Source organism: Protopterus annectens, chromosome 5.part0 (genome assembly GCF_019279795.1).
Source record: "Protopterus annectens isolate FY-2018-M chromosome 5.part0, PAN1.0, whole genome shotgun sequence".
Lineage (NCBI taxonomy): Eukaryota > Metazoa > Chordata > Ceratodontiformes > Protopteridae > Protopterus > Protopterus annectens.
This window is the reverse complement of record NC_056735.1, coordinates 1,783,452,269-1,783,476,063: the sequence shown is the minus strand read 5'-3', so window position 1 is coordinate 1,783,476,063 and position 23,795 is coordinate 1,783,452,269. Positions and strand designations below refer to the sequence as shown.

At 38.0% G+C, this 23,795-nt stretch overlaps 1 protein-coding gene across 1 annotated transcript in view; it reads right to left on the bottom strand.

Moving 5' to 3' along the window:
- Positions 1 to 23,795, bottom strand: part of LRCH1 (leucine rich repeats and calponin homology domain containing 1) — a gene marked incomplete in the record, with an annotated part of 1,693,846 nt that overhangs the window by 899,791 nt on the left and 770,260 nt on the right. Inside the window, 1 exon segment of the mRNA XM_044072038.1 lies at positions 9,558 to 9,736. Within this exon segment, the coding sequence (XP_043927973.1) occupies positions 9,558 to 9,736 (179 nt within the window).

Below are 23,795 nucleotides of genomic sequence, written 5' to 3'. Positions count from 1 at the left end.
TCAACACAGTTACTCTAACTGTGAAGCCTGAGTGACTAAAGATGGCAGACTGGTAAAGCATTATCTACACACAAAAATTACACACTGCACTAAAATTGTACATTATATTAAAAAATAAAAATGTAAGGTCATGTGGCATGATGCCAGGGTAATCCTATGGGCTAGGCTTGTAAAGGCTCCAGGGCCATTAGCCTAGTACACACCTATGAATCTTAATCTTTTCAAATAATATATCATTGTACTATGGGACTTCCTTTCTGTTCTGTCTCTTCTTGATAACCGGAATGAGTAGGGGCAAACTAGTGATGTACTGCATATGCAAACATCCATCCACACCTTTACTCCTTTGTAAGGCATGGATATACATTTACCAAACTCCTTACATAAAGATGCCTGTACAGTGTCAAAACTGAACATGAGTATAGTTCCTTAGATGTCTAAATAAAGTTTTTTTGTTCCCAGCAGTTTTGGAAGTTAGTATGAATTAAAATGATTTTGCATTCCTTATTAGTTTCCCATAAGATACCTCAGAATACTTACCTTTATTGACCTTACTGAACAACAGAAAGAAAAAGAAGGAAATAGCTTTGCTGAATCCCACAAGTTTTTTTTTTCTTCTAGGGAGCAAGTCTCCTGCACCCCCATGTTCCCCAAACTTGAATAAATCCACAACAAGGTAACAGAACAGTGGAGAGAAAAAAAAAAAAGGGAAAACTCTGCTGCCCGCAAAAGTTGTTTAGCTTCTTTTCATTCAATTGTTCAGTACTCAAAAACTTTTTATCAATCGAACAGGCACCCCTTAAGCCACAGCTTTTTTCTATACCTTTTAAGTCACTCCAATTTGTGTCCACCACTCATTTTGCATCTTACATTTAGCCAAATGATCTCGTATACTGCAGATAAAGAATTGATCAGTATGTATATATACAACTGCAGAAAATGTCTCAATTTCACAGCCACTGCCTTTGATCAGCCCACACTCTTCACCAATAGTGATAATTTAACCCATCTAATACACAACTTTTAACTGATTTACCCCACTCCACTTTTAGGATATTTAGGCCTCATTATCATATCCTGCCTCTCTTACAGCTCCCTCTGCGGCAATATATGCGGTAAGGTTGCTGCCATTCAAAGAGACAGAAGACTGGTTGAGGATTTTCTCTGTCTTGCAAGATCATCAGGTAGCCCCTCAGCAGTACTCCAGGTTTCATCTGAAATATCAGTCTGAAAGTAGAACATCTGAGTAAGGTCATTGAGTGCATCCTTATTAGCCAGTGGTCAAGCATTCAGAGGAAGGGGAAAACAAATCCATCCACTAAGACCTAAGCTTTGCCTAGCAAATGTGTCAAGATGACTCAACAGCCCATTTCTCACCCTCGAGAGACACATCAGTCACACTGGGCACTCAACAAAGTTGAAGGAAAAGCACCAGGTCTCACTTGAAAGTGTCTTCTCCATTTGTATCTGATTATGAAAAAAAAGAGAGACTGTATTTGACATGCATAATTTGTTAAAAATTGAAAAAAAAAAAAAAGATTAAGAGAATTGTTTTCTATTGGACTCGATGCTTATTAATAACATTAACCCCTTGCTGTTCCAGTTTTTTTCTTGAAGTGCAATATGATTTTTACCAGCAGATGTCAGTGTAAACTAGTTTACAATGATGTGCTATGCATTTTTAATGGAACCCTTTGGATTTATGTATTTGTATTTATTTACTAGAATATAACTGACTAGCGTTGTATTTTGACATTCATTTTTCAGGCTTAGTTCTTATTCTGTCCAATTTATGATAATTCAAAAGCCGCAGATAGTACACTGACAATGCAAGCTTATAATATAATGCCTTTCGCACATTTAGACCAGATACTACACATACAGGGACTAAAGGTAGAGGTGTCTCAATGTACATAAAAAATAAATATACCTCAAGGCTGGTCAAACAGGACAATACACTTGAGCTTGTCCACATTCAAATATTCAAATTACCATAGGCAAAATCTACCTTCCTTGCAAGCTATAGGTCCCCTTCTATGACCCAGGAAACCCATACCATGTATTTAAACTTATTGGAAACATTCACCATCCAACCCCATTCAAGACCATATTTATGGGCAACTTTAATTACCTGAATATTAACTGGGAATCATATACAACACCAAATATACAGGCACAGTGATTCCTGGAATTTGTAAATGCAAACTTCCTGGACCAGAGATGGTCAGTTCACCAACAAGGGGTGTATACTAATACTGGAGAGTGCTACACACCCCTTAGTATAATATCAGACCACAAAATGGTCTCCTCTGAAGTAAAAATAAAACCTGGAGCCCCAGCTAACACTGGAATATTCAGGAAATACTCTAAGGCTAACTTATTATTATCGAGTGATAACCTGACAAAATGTCAAGCTCCCATTATTCCTGAGAACACTGTTGCCTATGCAGAACTATTCACAGAAACCCCATGCAAGTGTGTTGACAGCTTTGACAGCTGCATAGAGGCAGCTGTACCCATCAGGAAGTAGTACAGAAATAACTCAAAAAACAAGCCAACCTGATGGAATCACATCAATAAGCTGTGTAACAGAAAGAAGAAAATCATGGCAAAAATTAGGAGGTGCAACACCCAGCAGGATAAAAGCACTCTCAAACTAAAACAACTCAGAGGACAAATAAATTCTGCCAAAGCCAAATTTGAGGCAAATTTGGTCTTCCAGGTAAAAGACAACCACAAGCCATTCTTTAGCTACGTCCGCAACCTCAATGGCAATACACAATTGTGTGCAGAGCTCACTGTTAAATGGAACCACCTATACTGAGCTAGAAGGTATAGCAAACCTTCTGTCTGACAAATTCAGGTCCAACGTTACCCCTCTCTCCCCATCAACCTACCCTCAGGAAATACAATCAAATAGAACTCCTCCTGCTATCACTAGGGAATAGGTCTTTAATGTTTTTCTAAAGCCAAAAACACTGCATCAATGGGCCCAGATAATATCCCAGGATGCCTTTTAAACAGGATGAGACATGATCTATCAGTCTCTCTGTAATTGCTATTTCACTGTAGCCTCCAAAGTGGCTTTGTGCCTCATGAATGGAGGACAGAAACTGTCATCCCTCAGCACAAAGGTGGGCCATCTACAGACCCTGGAAACAAACTACAGCTCCATAAGTCTCACTAGTCTCATATGCAAAGCCATGGAATGATTTGTAATGACACAGGAAACTTCCAAACACTGGACCCAACCCAATTCAGTTTCATCACAGGAAGGTCATGCTTACTCAGCCTGGTGGACTTCTTTGAGAAGGTCACCAAAGCAATGGATGAGGGCAAAATGGTTCATACTACCTACCCTGACCTGGCCAAAGCATTTGACATAATCACCCACTCAGGCATTGTTGACAAACTTAAGATGTTAGGTACAAACTCTTATGTCACCCAATAGATAGCCATCTGGCTCACAGACAGGACCCAGGAAAAGTTAGAATAGGGGAGTCCACCTCTACAGAGGCACCAGTCACAAGCGGAGTCTCTCAGAGATGGGTACAGGGACCACTCCTTTTTGGCATTTACTTCTCTGAAGTTGAGGCCAATGTCAATGGCATCTGGATGACTATTTTTATTTTATTTTTTTTATTTTATTTTTTTTTTTTTGGAATGTCCCCGACTAGGTTCCACAGAGCCTGTTCAGCGGAGAGCCGGGAGAAGAAATGGGAGAGATGCATGTCTTTGAATGTGGGGAGAAACCGAGTAAGGGAAACCCACCCACAACACAAGGAGAACATGCAAACCACACAAGGAGCACCCCAGCCGAGAATCGAACCGGAGAACCTCTTGCTGTGAGGTGACAATGTTAACCACTGCACCACTGTGCCGACTATATTTGCAGATGATTGCAAATGAGGAGCGGTCACTGAATCACCCACTGACACTAATGTTCTCCAAGAAGAGTAGATAGAGTTAAGCAACTGGTGCCACAGCCATGGACTAAAACTAAATGCAAAGAAATGTATAATAGTATCCTTCTGGAAGTCAACCACCCCTGGTAACTATCATATTGATAACACCACCCCTAACAGCTGATGAATAGTCAGGGACTTGGGGACATAGACAGTAATCTAGTGTTTAACCACCATGCATCTACAGCAGTGAGGAAATCATTCTATGCTGAGCAACTTATAAACAAAGATATAGCATCTAGGTCCAAGGAAGTAATTGTTCCACTGCATTCAGCATTTACCAGACCTATCATTGAGTACAATGCTCCCTTCGGTATGTACTTAAACCAGGCACATCCAACAACTGGAATATCCACAGAGGTTCCTCACTAAAAGAATACGGGGTGTAAGCAGCATGTCCTGTGCAGACCACCTCAAGGCCCTATCCCTGTATTCTGTCTCTTAAGAGCTGTTGAGGGGACATCTACACCTGGCATATAAGGCATTGTCAGAACCCACTCTGATGGACCTCTTGCCTATATGCATAATAAACAGCATCAGAATTACCAATTCTAAATACTTAAACCTTGCCTGTGATATAAATAGGACTTGCTGTAGAGACAGGTATGTATCCCAAAGACTACCCCCTCCTCTGGAAGAGGCTCCCCATACATGTAAAACAGAGTTCCTCCCTAACCTAATTCAAGTGCAACTTGGGCAACTGGATGGGGAACAGGAAATTCACCTCTGGTTTGGCACCTATGTCTCTAATGGACATAAGTAGCCTGTAAATTGTTCATCTCTCGGGCTACTGCGTGTTAATGTTTCACCTCCCAAGCCCCTTCTTACACTTATCAAGGGTACCACAGCTTGTCAACAGATTTGGGATGCATGACTAGGCTTAAAAAAGGCCCTTGTGTTCGTTATCCTAGTAAACACCAATGAACCTACAAGTGTAGACTTTTTATTTATAATAACTAAAACCATTCAAAAATATTTATGTACCTTTTCATATAATTTTTTTTTTTTTGCTCACTATAGTGCCATTTGTTTGGTGCTGTTTTGCATGGACCTTCAGACTGTGCACAGTGAAGGAATCTTACATGGTCAGGGCAGTGAATTAGTTTTGAACTCACACTAGACATAACCACCTCCTTTAAGAGCTGACACAGATTATGCCAGCTTTTCTAGGTGTGAAAGGAAGCATCTCAAGAGTATACCAGGATTCCAAAGGGTCAGTCTTTGGGAGAGGGGAAAAGTACTTTTGGTTGTGGCCCTCAGTTCAAGTCTTTTATTTTTATTTAATTTCTTTATTTGCATTGCCCACCTCAGATGAAGAAAACCCCAAACCTTCAGCCATTTATTGTAGGGCAATGCTGAACTAGGCCTTCGGATACGTCTCACTTCATAAATATTCCCAGTAGAGGCAGACATTTTACAAAAATGAAATTGTCACAGTGTACCTTTCTGAAGTGCCATGCCTCAAGTAAACACAGTCATCATTTTCGGTCAAGATAGTCAGCTAACCAATAACTTAGTGAGCCATTCTTTATTAAGCAGCAACAACAAATGATCATGCTGATCTCTAGGATGCCTCTAAGATGCTGCCTCTAGGATTAAGCAGGGACAAATTGCAGAATAAAGTACAGTGTGCGCTATGCATTATTACACTGCTATATGAAAGGCTACTGTTTACATTACTTTAAGAATAATTTCACAGAGAACCAACCACATTCTTAAACTTTTGCAGTGTTTTACAAGGCACTTTAACAATGCAAGTCACATGACATGTTTAGTACTGGTTCGTAGCTGTAACATTAACAAACCTAGAAGTCGTATCAGTAGCTCATTGAGGACCTACTAGTGAAATAGTCATATTATTGATATCCCCTAAAGGGTCATCTTTAACACCAGTCAGTGTGCTTGGAAATTCATTTGAGATTTGGCAAGCAATCTATAATGGATCATAATTTTTGGTTGTGACCTACAGAACTGTGCATTTCTAAATTTTTACAGGTTTTTCTCCTCTCTTACATATAAAAATAATGTACCTGGTCTATCTCATGTGGTGCAGACAAGCCCCTCTTCCTGACCAAAAAAAAAAAAAACTATATAAAAACTACCTCCTCTTTATGTAATCAATCATTGCATGTGTACATACATATGTGCTACGTGTGTGTGTGTGTGTGTGTGTGTGTGTGTGTGTGTGTGTGTGTGTGTGTAGGGGGGGGTCTTACACATGTACATACATATGCCTATGTACACACAAACATGTGGGGTGGGGGCACACAGAAAGTAGGACTCTAGTGCAAGATATCATGCAGTGTAACATACTTAGTTGTGAATGAACAATAAGTTAAAATCATATGACCCTAGTGTGATCCCCTCACAGTCGCCCTTGGTACTCAAAACAACTCATTTAACCAGACAAAAGCTTCAGGGTCACACTTAAAAAAAACAAAACATTATGACCCTAATGGGCTTTACCTGGTTAAGAAAAATACTCCCTAAAAAATGCAGCAGGTAGAGTTATAAGTGTCTGTAGGGGGCATGCAGTAGCGGCCTTAGGTCAACTGGTGCCCTAGGCAAAAGGGCTCCACGGCACCACCTACCAAACCATCTGGAGGCCCCATCCTAGTCTACCTACACCAAATAAATACTGGAAAAGCACCCCTGCTACAGCGGCGCCCTAGGCGGCCACCTAGTTGGCCTATGCCTAAGGCCGGCTATGGGGGCATGTGTGAGATAGAAGACAATCTGCCATTCCCTACTTGCCTAGTAAAGTCTCTGGATGGCATCAGCTGTTCATAGGATTGCTATAGGAGCTGGATGAAACGTGACAGCATTAGATGGATGGAAACTCTAGCTTGTTGTGGAACTATTGCCGTGTATTTTCTTCAAATGCATTTTGTGAAGGAAATCACATTTACAACAAAATAAATCCTGAACAACTTAACAAAAAGGCAGCACAAGTTCTCTTAAAAGTAACCTATTTGAACTTGTCACTGGTATAATGATTTTGCAATGCACGGAGTGCCGTGATTATGCTCCACAACTGGCAAAAAGATAAACCTGTTAGATTTCTTTAGTGCGAGACCCGACTGTAACAGCGCTTTCAGAGGTATGCAACAATTAGTATACACCCTAAGTGCTGCTACAGTTGGGTATAATAGAAGGGATGTTCCTTCACTCTCAATGATGCCTGAATATCTTTCCTCCTATGTACATGGATGTTTACGGACAATTTGTAAGTAACTTAATTAAATTAGGGCAGTATTAAAAAAATGCTATTTTCCTTACTTGGTATTTATGCGACAGCACTCAATAAATGTTTTATTGGCTTTCAAAGCTGGTAAAATACTTTGGCTTTTTTTTTTCTTAAATGCGTAGCACACAGTATATAAAACACCATGCACTACAAGGAGTTATGATAGTGTCCCACAGACATAACCAGTAATTATGTCTCAACTGGATGCAAACAGTTACTTCTCAAGCTTTGCTCAAGCTGAATTCCTTGGCATCCATGTCACAAATACATAACACTCATGATCAGAGACCCAATCATAACCCTCTGTGTTAACCTATGCAGTGCAGTTCAAATGACTACATTACAAATACCTAAAATTGGTGGAATTGACCATGTCCCTTTAAGAAAAAAAAAAATTAACTGTACCTACTTAACTGTTCCTGAAGCATTAATTATGTGACAGATTTCTAGACAAAAATTTCCCTGAGTTGATCTCAACTGAAAAAAGTGCATTTACTCAATGCACTCATGATTAACAACCAAATCAATGAAACTGCATTTGATTTTCTTTTGGGCGGGGTCTCCATACTCCCTTTAAACTGCTACTATAGTCAACGCTGTGGATTCAGAAAGGAGAAACCCCCAGTACAGTAAATCATTTACATGAATCAAATTTTTCTGTGAACTTGTCAAAACTGTACATCTTCACAGATGGTTAAGAAATATTTGAGCAGCTTTCAGTTTTGTACTTGATACAGCAGTTCCCATGCGTATAAGATTTTGGTTCTTAAAAGCATTTTATTGCGATTTTGACAATATTTACAAAACATAACAAGAACTGAATATTCACGTAACAGATTAATAAAATAGATTGCATTAAAAAAACAGATTAAATCATAACTATTTACAATATGTACAATAAACCTGAAACCAATATATTAATATACAAGTCAAAACTAGTATTAGAAATCCTAAAAACAAATTAAAGTGACTAAGCAGATGAGATTTTGGCATGTTCCTGTTTTGTTTCAAGTAAAAATACTTATGTTAAAACTAGAACTACACTAAAAACATTTACTAATGATATAAGCAGTATTTGCAGTCCTTGTCTTCTTTGTAAACTGTTCCAATGCTAATTTGTTAGACTCCTTTTATTTATTTTATTATTTTTTTATGTGTGATATATTTAACTTTATTATGGCTGATGCCTTGGAAAATCTGTGCTCAGACTCCTTTGCCAAAAAATGACAATGGTCATTGCAAACCAGTCCATTACCACAGACATTAAATAACCAGTAAAAATAAACATGCCATTACTGAAGTGTTTAAGTAGCAGCAAAGACGTGGAGATTAGACAGATACTTTTCAGTTGCTGCAAAGCAGTGGATAAAAGTTTGAAAGCTCCAAAGTCGCTCTAAACTTGTGTGGTATACTACTTTCCCTAGGTAGTGACAATTCTATATAATTACCTGAACTACTAAAGTGCTACTACTACGGTAACACTGCATTACCACTGTCTGTGATAAAATATTCTGTTGTCATATTCTACACGTACTGATTAATCTTAACATGCTCCTGAACATTGACCTGACAAGCATTGTTTTCTGTGTACCTGAACTGTAAAAGTTATGTGTTACTGTGCACAGGTTTATACTATTTTGTTGTTCTGTGCCTGCAAGCTCAGTTTTTATTTGGAGCTTTTCTACCCCCACCTCCAGTGAAAAACAGTCTCACCCAGCTGGAAACTCTGGTAATCAAAACATAAACAGTGTACAGTTGCAGTTCCTTTTTCTACATAAATCTAGTTTTCATGTTCAGGGGAATGCAGTCATGCTTCTGCTTTGCTTCAGCTGCATCTAAAATGGAATATGTTTTTGTCTATCCAATCCATGCACTCTACCTCATTGGTCATGTCTTTAACAAAATGTATTTTATTAAAGCTCGTGGGGGTAGTGTTCTAAAACACACTGAAGTATGTGTGCATGCTCTCACACATGTATTTGGGGAAGGTGGTACCCCACAGACAACTCAACTTCAATGCTTAGGCTCCCTGAAAATCTAATACACCTCTCAACCAGATATGTCTTTGGATAACAAGTCCAACAACCAAATAATTACTGCATGTTGGATTTCAGCTTGAAGACATAAGGCAAGCAAATGCAAAGCAACTGTTTTGAGAAAAAGTAGCAGAAGTACTCTAAACATATTTTCTGTACTTAGATTAAATTGTTCTTGCTTTGGTTCCTGAAGTTAAGTGAACACTATGAAAACTTGGCCAGCAAACTGACTTGGCCAGCAAACTGGTGCAATCATTAAGTCCACAGCAAAAAAAGGAGTTGTACCAGAACCACAAAGACTCCACGTACCACCAGAAAACACTGTTTATTCACTAGTGAATAAAGTGTTTTCTGGTTGTACGTGGAGTCTTCATGGTTCTGGTACAAGTGAATAAACAGTGATTTCTGGTGGTACGTGGAGTCTTTGTGGTTCTGGTACAACTCCTCTTTTTGCTGATATCTGAAGTTAGGCAGAGGGTCAAAGGACCCTGAACAGTTATGAGAAATTAGCAGCATGAATAAAAGTGCAACATGCTGGTTCAGTGATAAGCTCTCTGCTTCACAGCTCCAGGATATAGGTGGTCTTCACTTCTGGTCACTTGCCAGTGTGAAGTCTGCATGTTTTCCCATGCTTACATGGGTTTTCTCCAGGTGAGCTGGTTTTTCCTCAATGCAGCACAAGACTTGCCTGGAAAGGTTCCACAAACCAGCCACCCATCCTGTGATGTCCCTCTTATGGGTCAGTAATCAAGAAGCCTTAATCCTCACCACTGACACTGGAGGGACGTTCACTTAGAACAAAAATCAGATGCAGCTGTCTGCACCAAGCACAATTTCCCTTAAGAGCACACAGGGAACCCCCTCGACAGAGGCACTAGGAACTAAGGTTGGGTGGCACAATGTCAGGGTAATCCTATGGGCTAGGCTTGTAAAGGCTCCAGGGCCATTAGCCTAGTACACATCTATGAACCTATACTCAGTACAGAGGCTGTTATTCCCTTTCTCAAGGCCCGCAATAAGACTCCCCACTGATACAGCTGTAGAGTTGAGTCCTCAACAAAGTGTTCCAAGCCAAGTCTGCAACCACACTCTTTGTGAAACCACTGCTCTGTGTTCCCTGCTCCAAGTAGCTGGCAATACACAGACACACACACACACACACACACACACACACACACACACACACACACACACACACACATCTGGGTCTGGGAAAGGCTGGCACAGATTTACTAGCTATGCTGCCTCTGTCCAGACTATAAGGTATGTGGTACTGCCTCCAAGCTAGCTACTCTAAGGCACTTACAAGAGTACCTAACTATAGGGAGTAAAATTAATAGTAATACAAATGGTAGTGTTTAACTAATGCAGCAAGGTTTTCCGGAGTGGCCACCGTGTCATTAAATAAATACAAGTACTCTAAGTTTAAAATATTATCTAAAAAATTAAGCCACACTGAAAAGTTTAAATATTTTTAATAATAAATAATAAAAGAACATGAAAATATTAAATAGCTACTTACAACAAACACCAGAGTTTGAATCCTAGATTCACACAGATACAGAAAAACAGTACTTTACTAATCAAACTATATTAGCCTGACTGATCTAGAGAATTACTGTTTTTTACTTGCTTAATAAAGCAAGGCAAGATGAAGTGGGTGTGTGGTCTTGTCAGTTCCAAAAATAGACTGCTCTGAGACTTCGGCTCATTCTAGTATTAAAATATCATTTTAGTGCTGGATTACAGAATGACATCACGCACATCTGATCATCTGACTTCTGGTTCCCATACTTCCCCCTTTACTAGCAACTGAACCAGAATCTAGCATGTGTGTGTCATTAACACACACACACACACACACACACACACACAGCTTTGCTGAGATGTGTTACAGCATCTGTAAGCTATAAAACCATTTAAAAACTTCCACCCTTCCAGGGTAGCAATTAGTTCACCCCTAAGGACAATACAGTAGGATTCCTAGTCCTGGTTTCACAGACATTTTGTCTCCGGCTGTGATCAGAACTGTAAGACACTATCCTTATGGCCTAAACCAGGTAATTTAATTTCAGACCATGTTTCAAAGTTAGCTGGACTGAGATTTAACCGCTTCTCTTCTAGTATCCTCTGTTACAATATATACATTTAATCAGTTTTTCTGTCCAGTAGTACACACTGTTGGATTTTTTTTTTTTTTTAACAGAAGCAGCTTTACAAATACATTTTCAACACAATGATTTGTACAAAGCAGTTTGACATACAAATGACATAATTCTTTACAAAACTCCAGCTAGCTATGTAGGCATATGTTATACATCCACAGCCCTACTACTTCTGACAAAGCTGGCAGTAATTCACATCATCACACACCCAATCATCAAATTATAAAAATAAATAAAAATAAATTCTATATTACTTTTAACAAAAGTGAAGAGTTTATATCCACATTGTGCCATTACCACCACCAGAAACAGAGTTTCTAATTTTTTTTCATTGCTGTTGACAATTATCTTATGGTTTAAAAAAACACTACTACATTTCACTCAAACTGGTATATTCAGAGATTGCTTTTCTACCACCTGGCGGGCTTTCTGTCTCTTTTTAGCATACACAACTGAAAGAATCCCCTGGGGGGAGAAGAGTATCAATACTGGTAAACACATTCTGCACCCCCTCGACAGGTAACAGTACACAGCTGTGGCACTACCACCACCTCAGGCCCGAAGCAGAGGTTACTGCTGAGTCATAAACCATAGGCTGAGGCATATTTTTGACTTATTCTTTCAGGGGGGGCAAGGCCATCAAGTCAGGGGACAAGAAACTAGCCAGCTCAATTCCAAATTCTGGCTGCATGGTCAGCCCAGTAAGATGGAAAAATCCCAATATTCTCCTTCTAAACAGGAATCTAAAGACAATTTCTGTAGGGGATATCACTCTGAACACTGCACTGAGAAAATGACAGTATTTTCAGCAACATAGTTTAAAATGCAAAATACATGCACAGAAGTCCCCTGATTTTGCAAATCCATTGAATAGATACAGCCTAAAATATTATTAGAAAATAAATAAATCATAAATTGATGAAAAATTCCTGTCAAAATGTTTTAGAATGGTGCTAAGATCAGAATTTAAACAAACAAAAAATTGAAATGCTGTAATCTTACTCAATCACCTCAAATAATAATCCCCCCCCCAAAAAAAATATGTATATATCATAATATCAGCAAGTTTTCCTGTCAAAATTTCCAAATAAAAGCATTTAATCAACGGGCTTTACTATTCCAGTGAAACTACAAATAGAAGTATATACAAAATTTCTAATTAGAAAAACAAACTGTCAAAGCAGCATAACACACTATTCAAGCATCGACAGAAAAGGCAGGAGGAGAAAGTAAAACCCAAACTGAGTTTCTCATCTTATCTGTGCAGCTTTTATGTCACCCAGTCTGAGAGAAGCAATATCAAAAAGATATTTCTCAAAGTGTGGTACAAGAAATCAGGATTCTGTTGCTGAGTTTGAAGGTCATGTAACATAGCGAGATAACAGCAATGGAGCTCTTCCGTTCTCCGTTGCTGTCCAAAAAAAAAGACTTATACTAATGAAAAAGTCCGGACAACCGGACCTTTTTCCATTAGTACAAGTCTTTGATTTACAACGTGCACGCTGACCAATCAGCGTGCACGTTTTGGAATATTAAAGGGGGGGGTTGTTGTATAATTAAAAATATTACGTATTAACCATCCTATGAGCTTCCTAAACAAAGTTATTTGTAAGCTGTTAGTAGATGCTTCACATTTTGGCCATTTCTTTCACATTATGAAAGGTAGCGTTCCTCATTTTGGAGATGGAAGGTTGAGAGCTATGGCAGTAAACAAGTCCAGAACAGTACCTATCCCTCCCCTCTAGTACACTTATGTTCTACAAAGTTTGCAGCTGACACACATGATCAATGTTATGATCTATAAAGGAATGGCTTCCTGCGGACCAGGGATTGGATTCCCTTAGCCATCTGTTTAACTCTGCGACTCTAAGCACGTCGCTTAACCAAATAGAACTCATAGGCTGAATCTGAAAATTGTCCATGCATTTCAGTGCTCTACCCCAGTTAAATGTTACAGGTTCATAGGTTGGTACTAGGCTATCACAGCCCTAGGGCCTATACAAGCCTAGCCACAACAATTCCCTGGCTATTTCTTCCCACAATATTTACTTCTCTGGACACCTGTCTAGCAGGGTTACTGACGTGATCCCCGGGGTAAATTTCACATCTCCCATCCAATCATCGAGGTTCCTTATGAAGAGGGCCAAAGAGGCGCTCTGCTTGACATGTATGGGTAGTCTATTCCAGAGTATGGGGAGTCACTGGGTCAGGAACAAAATTAAACAAATTAATAAATAAAGTTTGATTTGTCTTGAGACAACATATTGCCAGTGAATGACAACAGTGTGTAAGCAAAATGGTCTGACAGAAAGAAAAGTAAATGACAAAACAGCAAGAGAAACCTTGTGCTGCAATAAATATGAAAACTGGTGGTCTGAGTACTATTCAGACAGTAATGAATTATCAAATAATCAAAATATATTTTTGTATAACAAAAGCTAGTTTGATGATTTTTCCTACTTAGTTCAGTGTGCAGCTGCTTAGCTCAATATTTTAAGACAGTCACTTGGAGTCTCTGCTTTCTTCCAAAGTATTATATGGATTTGTATTAATTTTTGCAGGAACTATAGTTGGAAAGATGAACTGCATATTTCCAGTCCCGTTTAGCTCTTATCCAAGGACTTTGCCTGACATACGACTGCAAATGCTAGGACATAAACCAGAGGTAGGTAGATTACAGTCAAGTCAGTGTTAAAAACAGCTAGTTGACAGTCAGTTATTTTCTGTCATTTGTCTATTCAAAATGTTTTAAATTTCTTTGTACAAGTGCACACTTGTTTGTGTATTTAAGACGAATTATTCAATGCTCAGACATTTGCGGCTGAATGCTTATGTAAAGGTAATTTGTACACTCGGGAAGTTAAACTGCTGCACCATCTTCAGAAGAGTGTATGAATATAAGAGCTACAAGTGAAAAGCATGGCTTACACACTAACAGCGTACAGTGAAATGATCATGGTGCACCAGCCTGATCTTGCTGAAAGCACTGGGTTATCACAGTGACACTGAAAAGGTACGAGTCCTCCAGGAAATCACTGAATGTGAGTTGGTGAAAAGCAATTTTAGTCAAGTTACAGTTACTTTAAGTAATGTAAAGACTGGCAGGCACGACGATGAGTGGAGTGTATAAAATCCTTGGCAGCCAGTGGTTACTGCTTTGGTCTACAGTGATACAGTGTAAAAGTTTTTTATGTGACTGGTGCTGGTCAATGCCCAAGGAAGCAGCATGCATCTGCCATACAGTTATAAGGCCAAACACATGAGATCTATAGAACCGAATCATACTGATGTGTCAGCAGTATGGAATTAAAGCCTGTACCGTTGCAGCTACACAGCTGTGGAATTACAACAGGAAAGTGACAAGTAAACTAGAAAATAGTTAAATATTCTGCCGAAAGTGCAATCAATACACACACAAGATACAGGAAGAATGGACTAAAAAACATTCAATACTTGTTCTTCTGGTAAACTGTTAAAAGGGTAAAAAATGACACCATATAAAAGAAACCCGTTCTGTTGAAGGATACATATTTTAGCATTTGAAATATCAAGAGAGTCCCAGAAAACAACAGCGTTATAAAGGACAATGTTGCACTCAATCCATGTTACATCCAACAATCCAACAGTAGTACATCAAAACATATAAGAATGTGCAATTTACACATCAAAATGTCAAGTTTGCAAAAAAGGTTTTCCTGGTAAAGCAGCAGACACACCCTTAACGTTGAATATTTTAACTGCAACATATTTGGTAAAGAGTATGAGATTTATGACTGATTTAACAGCTTATACGGCAGTTGCAGCATTAGAACTGGTTATGACTCACTTTTTTGCTGCATAGTACAGCATATGTACCCGTTTATCAGGGCTTTTTTCTGTTACTCTGGTTTAATATGTCATTGCTACTGTCTTTCTCCAAGTTGCATTGCTTTCTTTCTTTACTTCATTTGTCACCTGGCTAGATGAACTGAGCCAAAAGGCCTTTTTGGCTAAAAGTCATGGCACAAAGGCAGTTGCAGACATAATCTGACATCTCTTACAGAATAAAAATAATTTAAAATTTTGCACATAGAAATACTGTGTAATTACAGTGGATATAAAAAGTGTACACACCCATTAAAATGTCTAGTTTTTGTGATATAAAAAAATGAGACCACAATAAATCATTTCAAAACTTTTCCCACCTTTAATATGACCTATAACCTGTATAATTCAATTGAAAAACAAATCTGTTAGGGGAAAAATATAAAACATAAAAAATGTACAATACACTGATTGTATAACTGTGCACACCCTTAAACTAATACTTTGTTGTGTGTGCACACCCTTAAACTAATACTTTGTTGAAGCACCTTTTGATTTAATTACAACACTCAGTCTTCTTGGGTACACACCTGCCATCAATTAGAGAGATTCTGATTAACCCCAAATAAAGTTCAGCTGTCCTAGTAGGATTTTCCTGACATTTACTCAGTTGTCTGCTACAACAAAAGCCATGGTTCAGAAAGAGCTTACAAAGCATCAAATGGATGTCATTGTTGACAGGTATCAGTTAGAAGGGTACAAAAAATTTTCCACAGCGCTGGATATACTATGGAACACAGTGAAAACAGTCATCAAAAAGTGGAGAAAATATGGTACAACAGTGACATTGTAAAGAACTGGCCGTCCCTCCAAAATTGATAAAAAGACGAGACGAAAACTGGTCAGGGAGACTACCAAAAGACCTACAGCAACACTGAAGGAGCTGCATGAATTTCAGGCAAGTACTGGTTGTGTACTACATGTGACAAAAATTTCCCGTATTCTCCATATGTCTGGACTATGGGGTAGGGTTGCAAGACAGAAGCCTTTTCTTACACAAGAAAAACATCCAGGCCAAGCGAAAAATGTGCAAAAAAATACATCAAGTCTTCCAAGAGCATGTGGGAAAATGTGTTATGGTCTGATGAGATCAAGGTTGAACTTTGTGGCCACAATTCCAAAAGGTATGCTTGGCGCAAAAACAACACTTTGCATCACCAAAAGAACACCATCCCCACGGTGGTGGCAGTATCATGCTTTGGGGTTGCTTTCTTCAGCTGGAACTGGGGCTTTAGTCTAAGTGGAGGGAATTATGAACAGTTCCAAATACCAGTCACTTTTGGCCCAAAACCTTCAGGCGTCTGCTAGAAAGATGAAGAGGAATTTCACATTTCAACACAACAATGACCCCAAGCATACATCCAAATTAACAAAAGAATGGCTTCACCAAAAGAAAAATAAAATTTTAGAATGGCCAAGACCTAACTCCAATAGAAAATCTGTGGGGTGTCCCGAAGAGGGTTGTGCACAAGTGATGCCCTCACAATCTGACAGATATGGAGTGCTTTTGCAAGGAAGAGTGGGCAAATATTGCCAAGTCAAGATGTGCCATGCTAATAGACTCCTACCCAAGAAAAATCAAAAGGTGCTTCAACAAAGTATTTGTTTAAGGGTGTGCACACTTATGCAACCAGCATATTGTCCGCTTTTTATTTTTTATATTTTCCCCCCTAACAGGTTTGTTTTTCAATTGAATTGTACACGTTATAGGTCACACTGAAGATGGGAAAAGTTTTGAATTGATTTATTGTGGTAACTTTTTTTTTATATCACAAAAACCTGGCATTTTAACAGGGGCGTGTATACTTTTTATATCTACTGTACATGTTAAGAAATGTCATTCTCTGAGAAGTAATTTAGCAGACATACTTTGCATACAGCTAGTACATCTTTTTGCTATTAGCAAACTGATAACCTATTATGTGCAACACTGACATACAATAACAATGCAATACCACTGCATTTACAGCATCTTTACAAACTTTGGCAAAAAGTTCATAGTAGTATCAGTAATAACAGAGAAGCTTGTTACTCAGTTACAGTGCGTCTAAATCCAGACAATTTAACATGGATCACAGAAGTGCTGACATTCATACTTGTCTTTTCTTCTTATATTTTTCTGCTATGCCTGCCAAACAGCCATACAGTCGCATTATTGTCTGCTACAAGCATTTCACCTCGAGCTGAGCCAGAGGTACCCAAGGCAATACATCATTCAGACAGCACTTTTAAATGCAACAACGAAAAAGTAATCCACTGTGGAACAAAGGGTCTGTGGAGGTAACAAGTACACCAGAAAAACAAAATAAAATCCACAGAACCACCACATCAGAGTAGAATAAAATATGTAGTTTAATATAAGGTTAGTGCTTTCACGCTCCCCTGAGCACTTCTTCAGACCAATACAAACAAAGCTAAAACACACTCCACTTAAATACTAAAAGATCATTATCACATGACCAATACTGCATTACATAAGCAAATTGTTTCAATAAATTAATTATTTAAATAAGGTTCATGCCTTTAAAATGGGCTTTAAAGGAACATGCCCATTCAACCCTGGATGTACACCTGCCTGTAGTCTTACTATCCACCTTGTCTCTCTCTGTTCTACTGTATTAGCAGCATCCCCCAACATCCCCCAATCTGATGCTTTGTTCTACCATATCCAATACCCTAAAACTAAAGGCATGAGTATCACCTTCCTTGTAAATATGCTTAGCTAAAGCATTCCTCAAATCTTGACTCCTGATAGCTTGCAAGTGTTCCCTTATTCTCTCCCTTAACAATCTCACCGTTTTTCCTATATAGAAACAGGAGCATAGCTGACAGCTAGCCAAGTAAATCACACTGGTGCTAATGCAAGTAGCTCCAACATTCAGCCTATGCTGTTGATTTGTTACAGGATGCAGAAAAGCACTATTAGTATCCATAAGCTGACAAAAATTACAATTTCCACAAGGTGTGGTTCGTCTTAGTCTGTGGATTTTTTCCTTTTCTTTTTTCATAGCAAAGAAGTCACGTTAACGAATGTTTGTTCCTAAACACAAAGTGTGGATATGGTCCTACAGCATTACCTATCTTAGCATCTGATAATAAAAAAGAATTGGCAGGTCTTGCTATGTCACAGAAATTACTGTTGTCATTGGTATAATGCATCAGAAAACCAATGCAGTCTCTCTGACTAACATTGATCAGGTGTCCATGATTTGACAATGTCTACTGGAGAAATATGGTCGGGCTGTGTTATCTCTTAAGCATCGGACTTCTCTTGCCATACCACTTACTTCAACCTTCCCTGTAACCTCTTATCTCTGAACTCTTGTGTCAATATAGTCAAATTCGATTCAAAAAGTAGGCTATTCAGTCTCGAAGTCCACATCCCCTGACCTTTTAGTACATTTTTAAATACTCTTGCTGGATACATACTATCCCCTCTTAACGTGGTGTTTACTCAACAATGCTTTCTATACAGTTTAGTAGCTATGCCCCCATTCTCTAACTTAAAAATCTCCATATTCAAAAAATCCATTCTTGTATATGAATATTTATACGTAAACCTAAGGAAGCTTGTTGTAGTATGTAAATAATCTACAAATTCAGAAATCAACTCCTCCAGTCCTTGCCATAATAAAAAAAGGTCATCCACAAATCTTTTAAATAAAACAATATATTGGGAGAACCTATTACTATCCAGAACAAATGCCTGCTCCCATTGGGACATAACCAAATTTGCATAACTATTTGCACAGGGTGTGCCCATGGCTACACCCTGCTTTTGCCAATAATATACACCATAAGAGAAATACATTATATTCCAGAATAATACTAACAAGGGAACAAATCAAGGCATCACTAAAGTCACTATGTTCTTGGCGACATTCACAGACCATCTTAAGACCTGTATGCAAGTGAAAAGAGATGGTACATCCAGGGTTAGAAAAAATAGATTATCTACATTGTTAATCGCCTCAACATAAAAACAAATCCTCTAAAAACTGTTTAGTATCACATAAAATAGTACATGAAGCATTAACAGTTGGTCTCAATTCCTTCTCCACATAAATGGACAGACAATGTAGCCCACCCCTTCCCCGACACTAAGTTGCATAGGTGGTTGATCCATCCCCTTATGGATTTTCGGTAAGCCATTCAGAGTAAGCATTAATAGAAGCAGAGTTCTAAAACAATTAAATAAATCTAAAGTAATCATGCTTCCTGCTAAATAACCATTCAAAATCCTATGTATCTCATTAATAATGTAGTGCAATCCTGTAACCCTATAACCACATAGACATCTCTGTTACTTAACATTTCCTTCATTTGTGTTACATAGAAAACTTTATCTAAAACTACCAATGACCCACCCTTGTCTGCTGGCCGAAACATAACACACTCTTCCATCTGCAGATTCAACAAAGCTTGCCACTCATGCTTGCTCAGGTTGCAAAACTTTTTATGTAGTGGTCTGTGCAAAAAATATTCTCTCACATCCTTATCACACATATGACAAAAAGCCTCTATCGCAGGATCTAAAACAGGCACAAAACTACTAGACTTTTTATATATAGACGGATTTTTACTGGAACTAAACATGGTTTTTAATATTACATTTCTAGCAAACAATTTCAGTAATCAACATTTGAGATGCTGGAATGAAGGACAAACCTTTCCTCAGTACATATACTTCAACCTCAGAAAAAGTCCTCGATGACAAATTATACACTAACTGTTCTGAGGCATGTGCCACATGTTTAAGAGATAGTGCAGCCTGACCATATTTCTCCAACAGACAGACTGACTCACTTCAGAGACACCTGGCCAATGTTAGTTAGAGGGACTGCGTTGGTTTTCTGATACATTATACCAATGACAACAGTAATTTATGAGACAGAATAAAAACAAATTGGCAGGTTTTGCTATCAGATGCTAAGATAGGTAATGCTATAGAACCATATCCACGCTTTGTGTTTAGGAACAAACATTCGTTAACGTGATTTCTTTGCTATGAAAAAAGAAAAGGAAAAAATCCACAGACTGTAAGACGAACCCCACCTTGTGGAAATTGTAATTTTTGTCAGCTTTTAGATACTAATAGTGTTTTTCTGCATCCCGTAACAAATCAACATAACAGGCTGAATGTTGGATCTACTTGTACTAGCACCAATGTGATTTACTTGGCTAGCTGTCAGCTATGCTCATGTTTCTCTATAGGCAAAACGGTGAGGATGTTAAGGGAGAGTAAGAGAACACTTGCAAGCTATCAGGACTCAAGATTTGAGGAATGCTTTAGCTAAGCATATTTACAAGGAAGGTGATACTCATGCCTTTAGTTTTAGGGTATTGGATATGGTAGAACAAAGCATCAGATTGGGGGATGTTAATAATGCAGTAGAACGGACAGAGACAAGGTGGATAGTACGACTACAGGCAGATGTACATCCAGGGTTGAATGGACATATTCATTTAAAGCCCATTTTAAAGGCAGGAACCTTATTTAAATAATTCATTTTTTAAAATAATTTGCTTAAGTAATGCAATATTGGTCATGTGATAATGATTATTTAGTATTTATGTGGTGTTTTAGCTTTGTTTGTATTGGTCTGAAGAAGTGCTCAGGAGAGCATGAAAGCTCTAACCTTATATATTAAACTATGTAATTTATTCTACTCTGACGTGGTGGTTCTGTGGATATTATTTTGTTTTTCTAGCACTTTTAAATGGCCTAACCCCCCCCCCCTACCCAAGAGAATGAGTGAAACATGTCATCTAAGTGGTCTAAAATGCTACATAATGCCTTCCCTTGCAACTGTATGCTTCCAGACAGCTTCTATAAAGGCTACCAACCACTGGTGACTTTGGCACCCTATCAACTTTCTCCAGGCCAGTCACAGTATCATGGTCCTTCTTTAGGACAGTGGTACTGCATGTGGCCAACTCCACTCATCTTCCTTGCTAGCGTGTCAAGTGCCGATGCCAATCTAAATCAACACCTGGTAGTAGTCACGACTTTGTCCCTCTACGCCACTAGTGCCGGCACATTTATATATTTCTGTCAGGTGTTTTTTTTTTTTTTTTTTTCTTTTGAAGAGTGTACACAAAAAGTGCATTTCACTCCTCCATGGTAACACACTCTAGCTGGTTAGTACAAACGAGAATGAATTTTAACTTAAAACAATAATGAACAGAGGTCTAATCAGGAGGGTACACACTTGATTTTTGTTGGAGCAATGCAACTATTTCATTTACTGACTAATGGAACCAACAATTATAGTACTTGTGAAAAATGTTCTCTAAATCAAATAAAGGCTCATTTAAAAAGAATAAATGGATATACAAATAGATTAAAAAACAGAGTAGAATTCAAAGTATAAAGCAGATTAATTATTTTAATCAGTACAAAATATTACACATTAATGTAAAATATACAAATCAAACTCTGGCTTGGGGCAGTTCTAGACAGCAACACATTTCTGAAAGGCTTAGTGAAACAAAGCAAGATGAAGAATCCATGTCAATATTATGCAGAGTGACAAAAACTGGTTAATTATGCTGTGTAAAGTTTACACAGAATACTTCGGGGTGGGGTACAGAAATGGTGCACCTGAAAGTTTATAGCAGATTACTATCTGCAAAGTTAGAACATTTAAATGCAAAAATACTGGTTTTGACACAATGGAAAAGCTATCAGCTGCAATTTCATATATCAAAATAAACATTACTGGTGCACCTTGAAATAGCTTTAGCAAGGGTGAAAGATTAAATACCTGAAACAACACACACATGCATGAATGGAAATAATGTGTTATAGGTCAGTAAAGAGAAACAAGGTAACCAGTGTCATTACGTGCCATTAGAAACAGCATTAAGAATCAATACAGTGCATGTGCTTCCAACTGTGCCCCTGTTGCATTTTAATTTGAAATTGTATTGTTTCATTTAGGTCCGAGTCTAATAAGATAAAGTGTACTTCGGTATCTGAAAGGTATTAACACACATCAGGTTTAGAACAGGCTGTTGGTTACATCTATAAAGCAATGCATTTCTATAACGAATCCCAGTATTGCTGGATGTAGACTTAAAAAGCAACATAAATGGCTGTTGCTTCATGCAGTTTTACCAGTCACAGTTACGAAACTGATTGTAATGTTTTATGCTTCCACTTTAATTTTTTATCCTAAAAAATCATTAATTTTGCAAAGGGCATATCTGTTATGCAATCTAAATTATACCAAAAAATCTGGCTTTTAATTCAATCAGGACTATGCAAAAAATGCAACTAAAAAAATCTGTAGGTCTTCAAAAATTTTTAAACATCTTTACTGAATTACCACTTATGACATAAGCAATCAACTTATATAAATGAAAACAAACCATACTGACACTCAGCTGTAAACATTACTCATCACATATAATTCTGTTCAGTCATTATATAGCTCATTTAATTCCTGCCTTCTCTTAAGCCTTATTCCTCCTACAAAACATTAGACTGTATAGTTCCTACAATTCCCATTTGGTATTCAATTTGCTCCTATCCTTTTCCTACAGATCACACTTCCAGTTCTTTTATCTCTAGTACTATGCTCACTACTTCAAATACGGCTGGCTTACACTTTGATTTCCATTTTCGAGTAATTTTTTTTTTTTTTTTTTGGCAGTCACCAGAATTAACCTTAGCAAGGCTTTACTATGTCTAGGCAATTCAGATTCTGTATCCCAGCTCAAAAACAATTTCCTTAGTTACACCAATTTGCTCACCCAGTATTTCTGACACAGTACTCTGTACAGAAGTTTTAAACCCTGACAACTCATCAGGTCTTTAAATGTTATTCATTGTAAACATCTTTAAAACATTTATACCAGTAAAGTAAGGAACTCTTTTGTGAAACATTATCTCAATTGCTAAATTATACAGTTGAGAAAAACCGATTCCAAACTAAAACCAGTATTTTTTGTTTAGTTTATCATAATGAAGAGGAATTATGTAGTAAATGTCATGGAATAAAGGAAAAAACCTTTATTAATGCGAAGTGACCTGGGTTTGATTAGCCAGTAAGCAAGGGTGCCTGCAGAATTTTTTGCAGGGGGGTGCAAACCTAGAGGTCAGAGCTCTGGGGTATATATGTTTATGTGTGAATAACAGAGAACTCCTGCTGTATTCCACACTGTAGTACAGAAACTGACGGCATGTCTGTAGATTTATACTGTTATGAAATAAGACCTCAATGGAACTGTAATATTGAAATCATTCATGAAAAAATGACCAGGTTTCTGGGTAACTAATTTTTAATAACAAAAACTGAATGTACTATATTGTTGTAAGTTTAGGCTTGTGACTTAACTGTGAAGCTGGCTCAGTATTTTCACTTATTAATTTATTTTTATCTGATGAAGTTTCCTGCATATGCATACAAAAGTGCTCAATCTGTGTAATAAAGCTCTTTGTGTTTTTATGCTACTTGGCTCATTTGGGAGTAAACTACCTTACTGAGACTGCCTTTATTGGGACCTGGTGCCT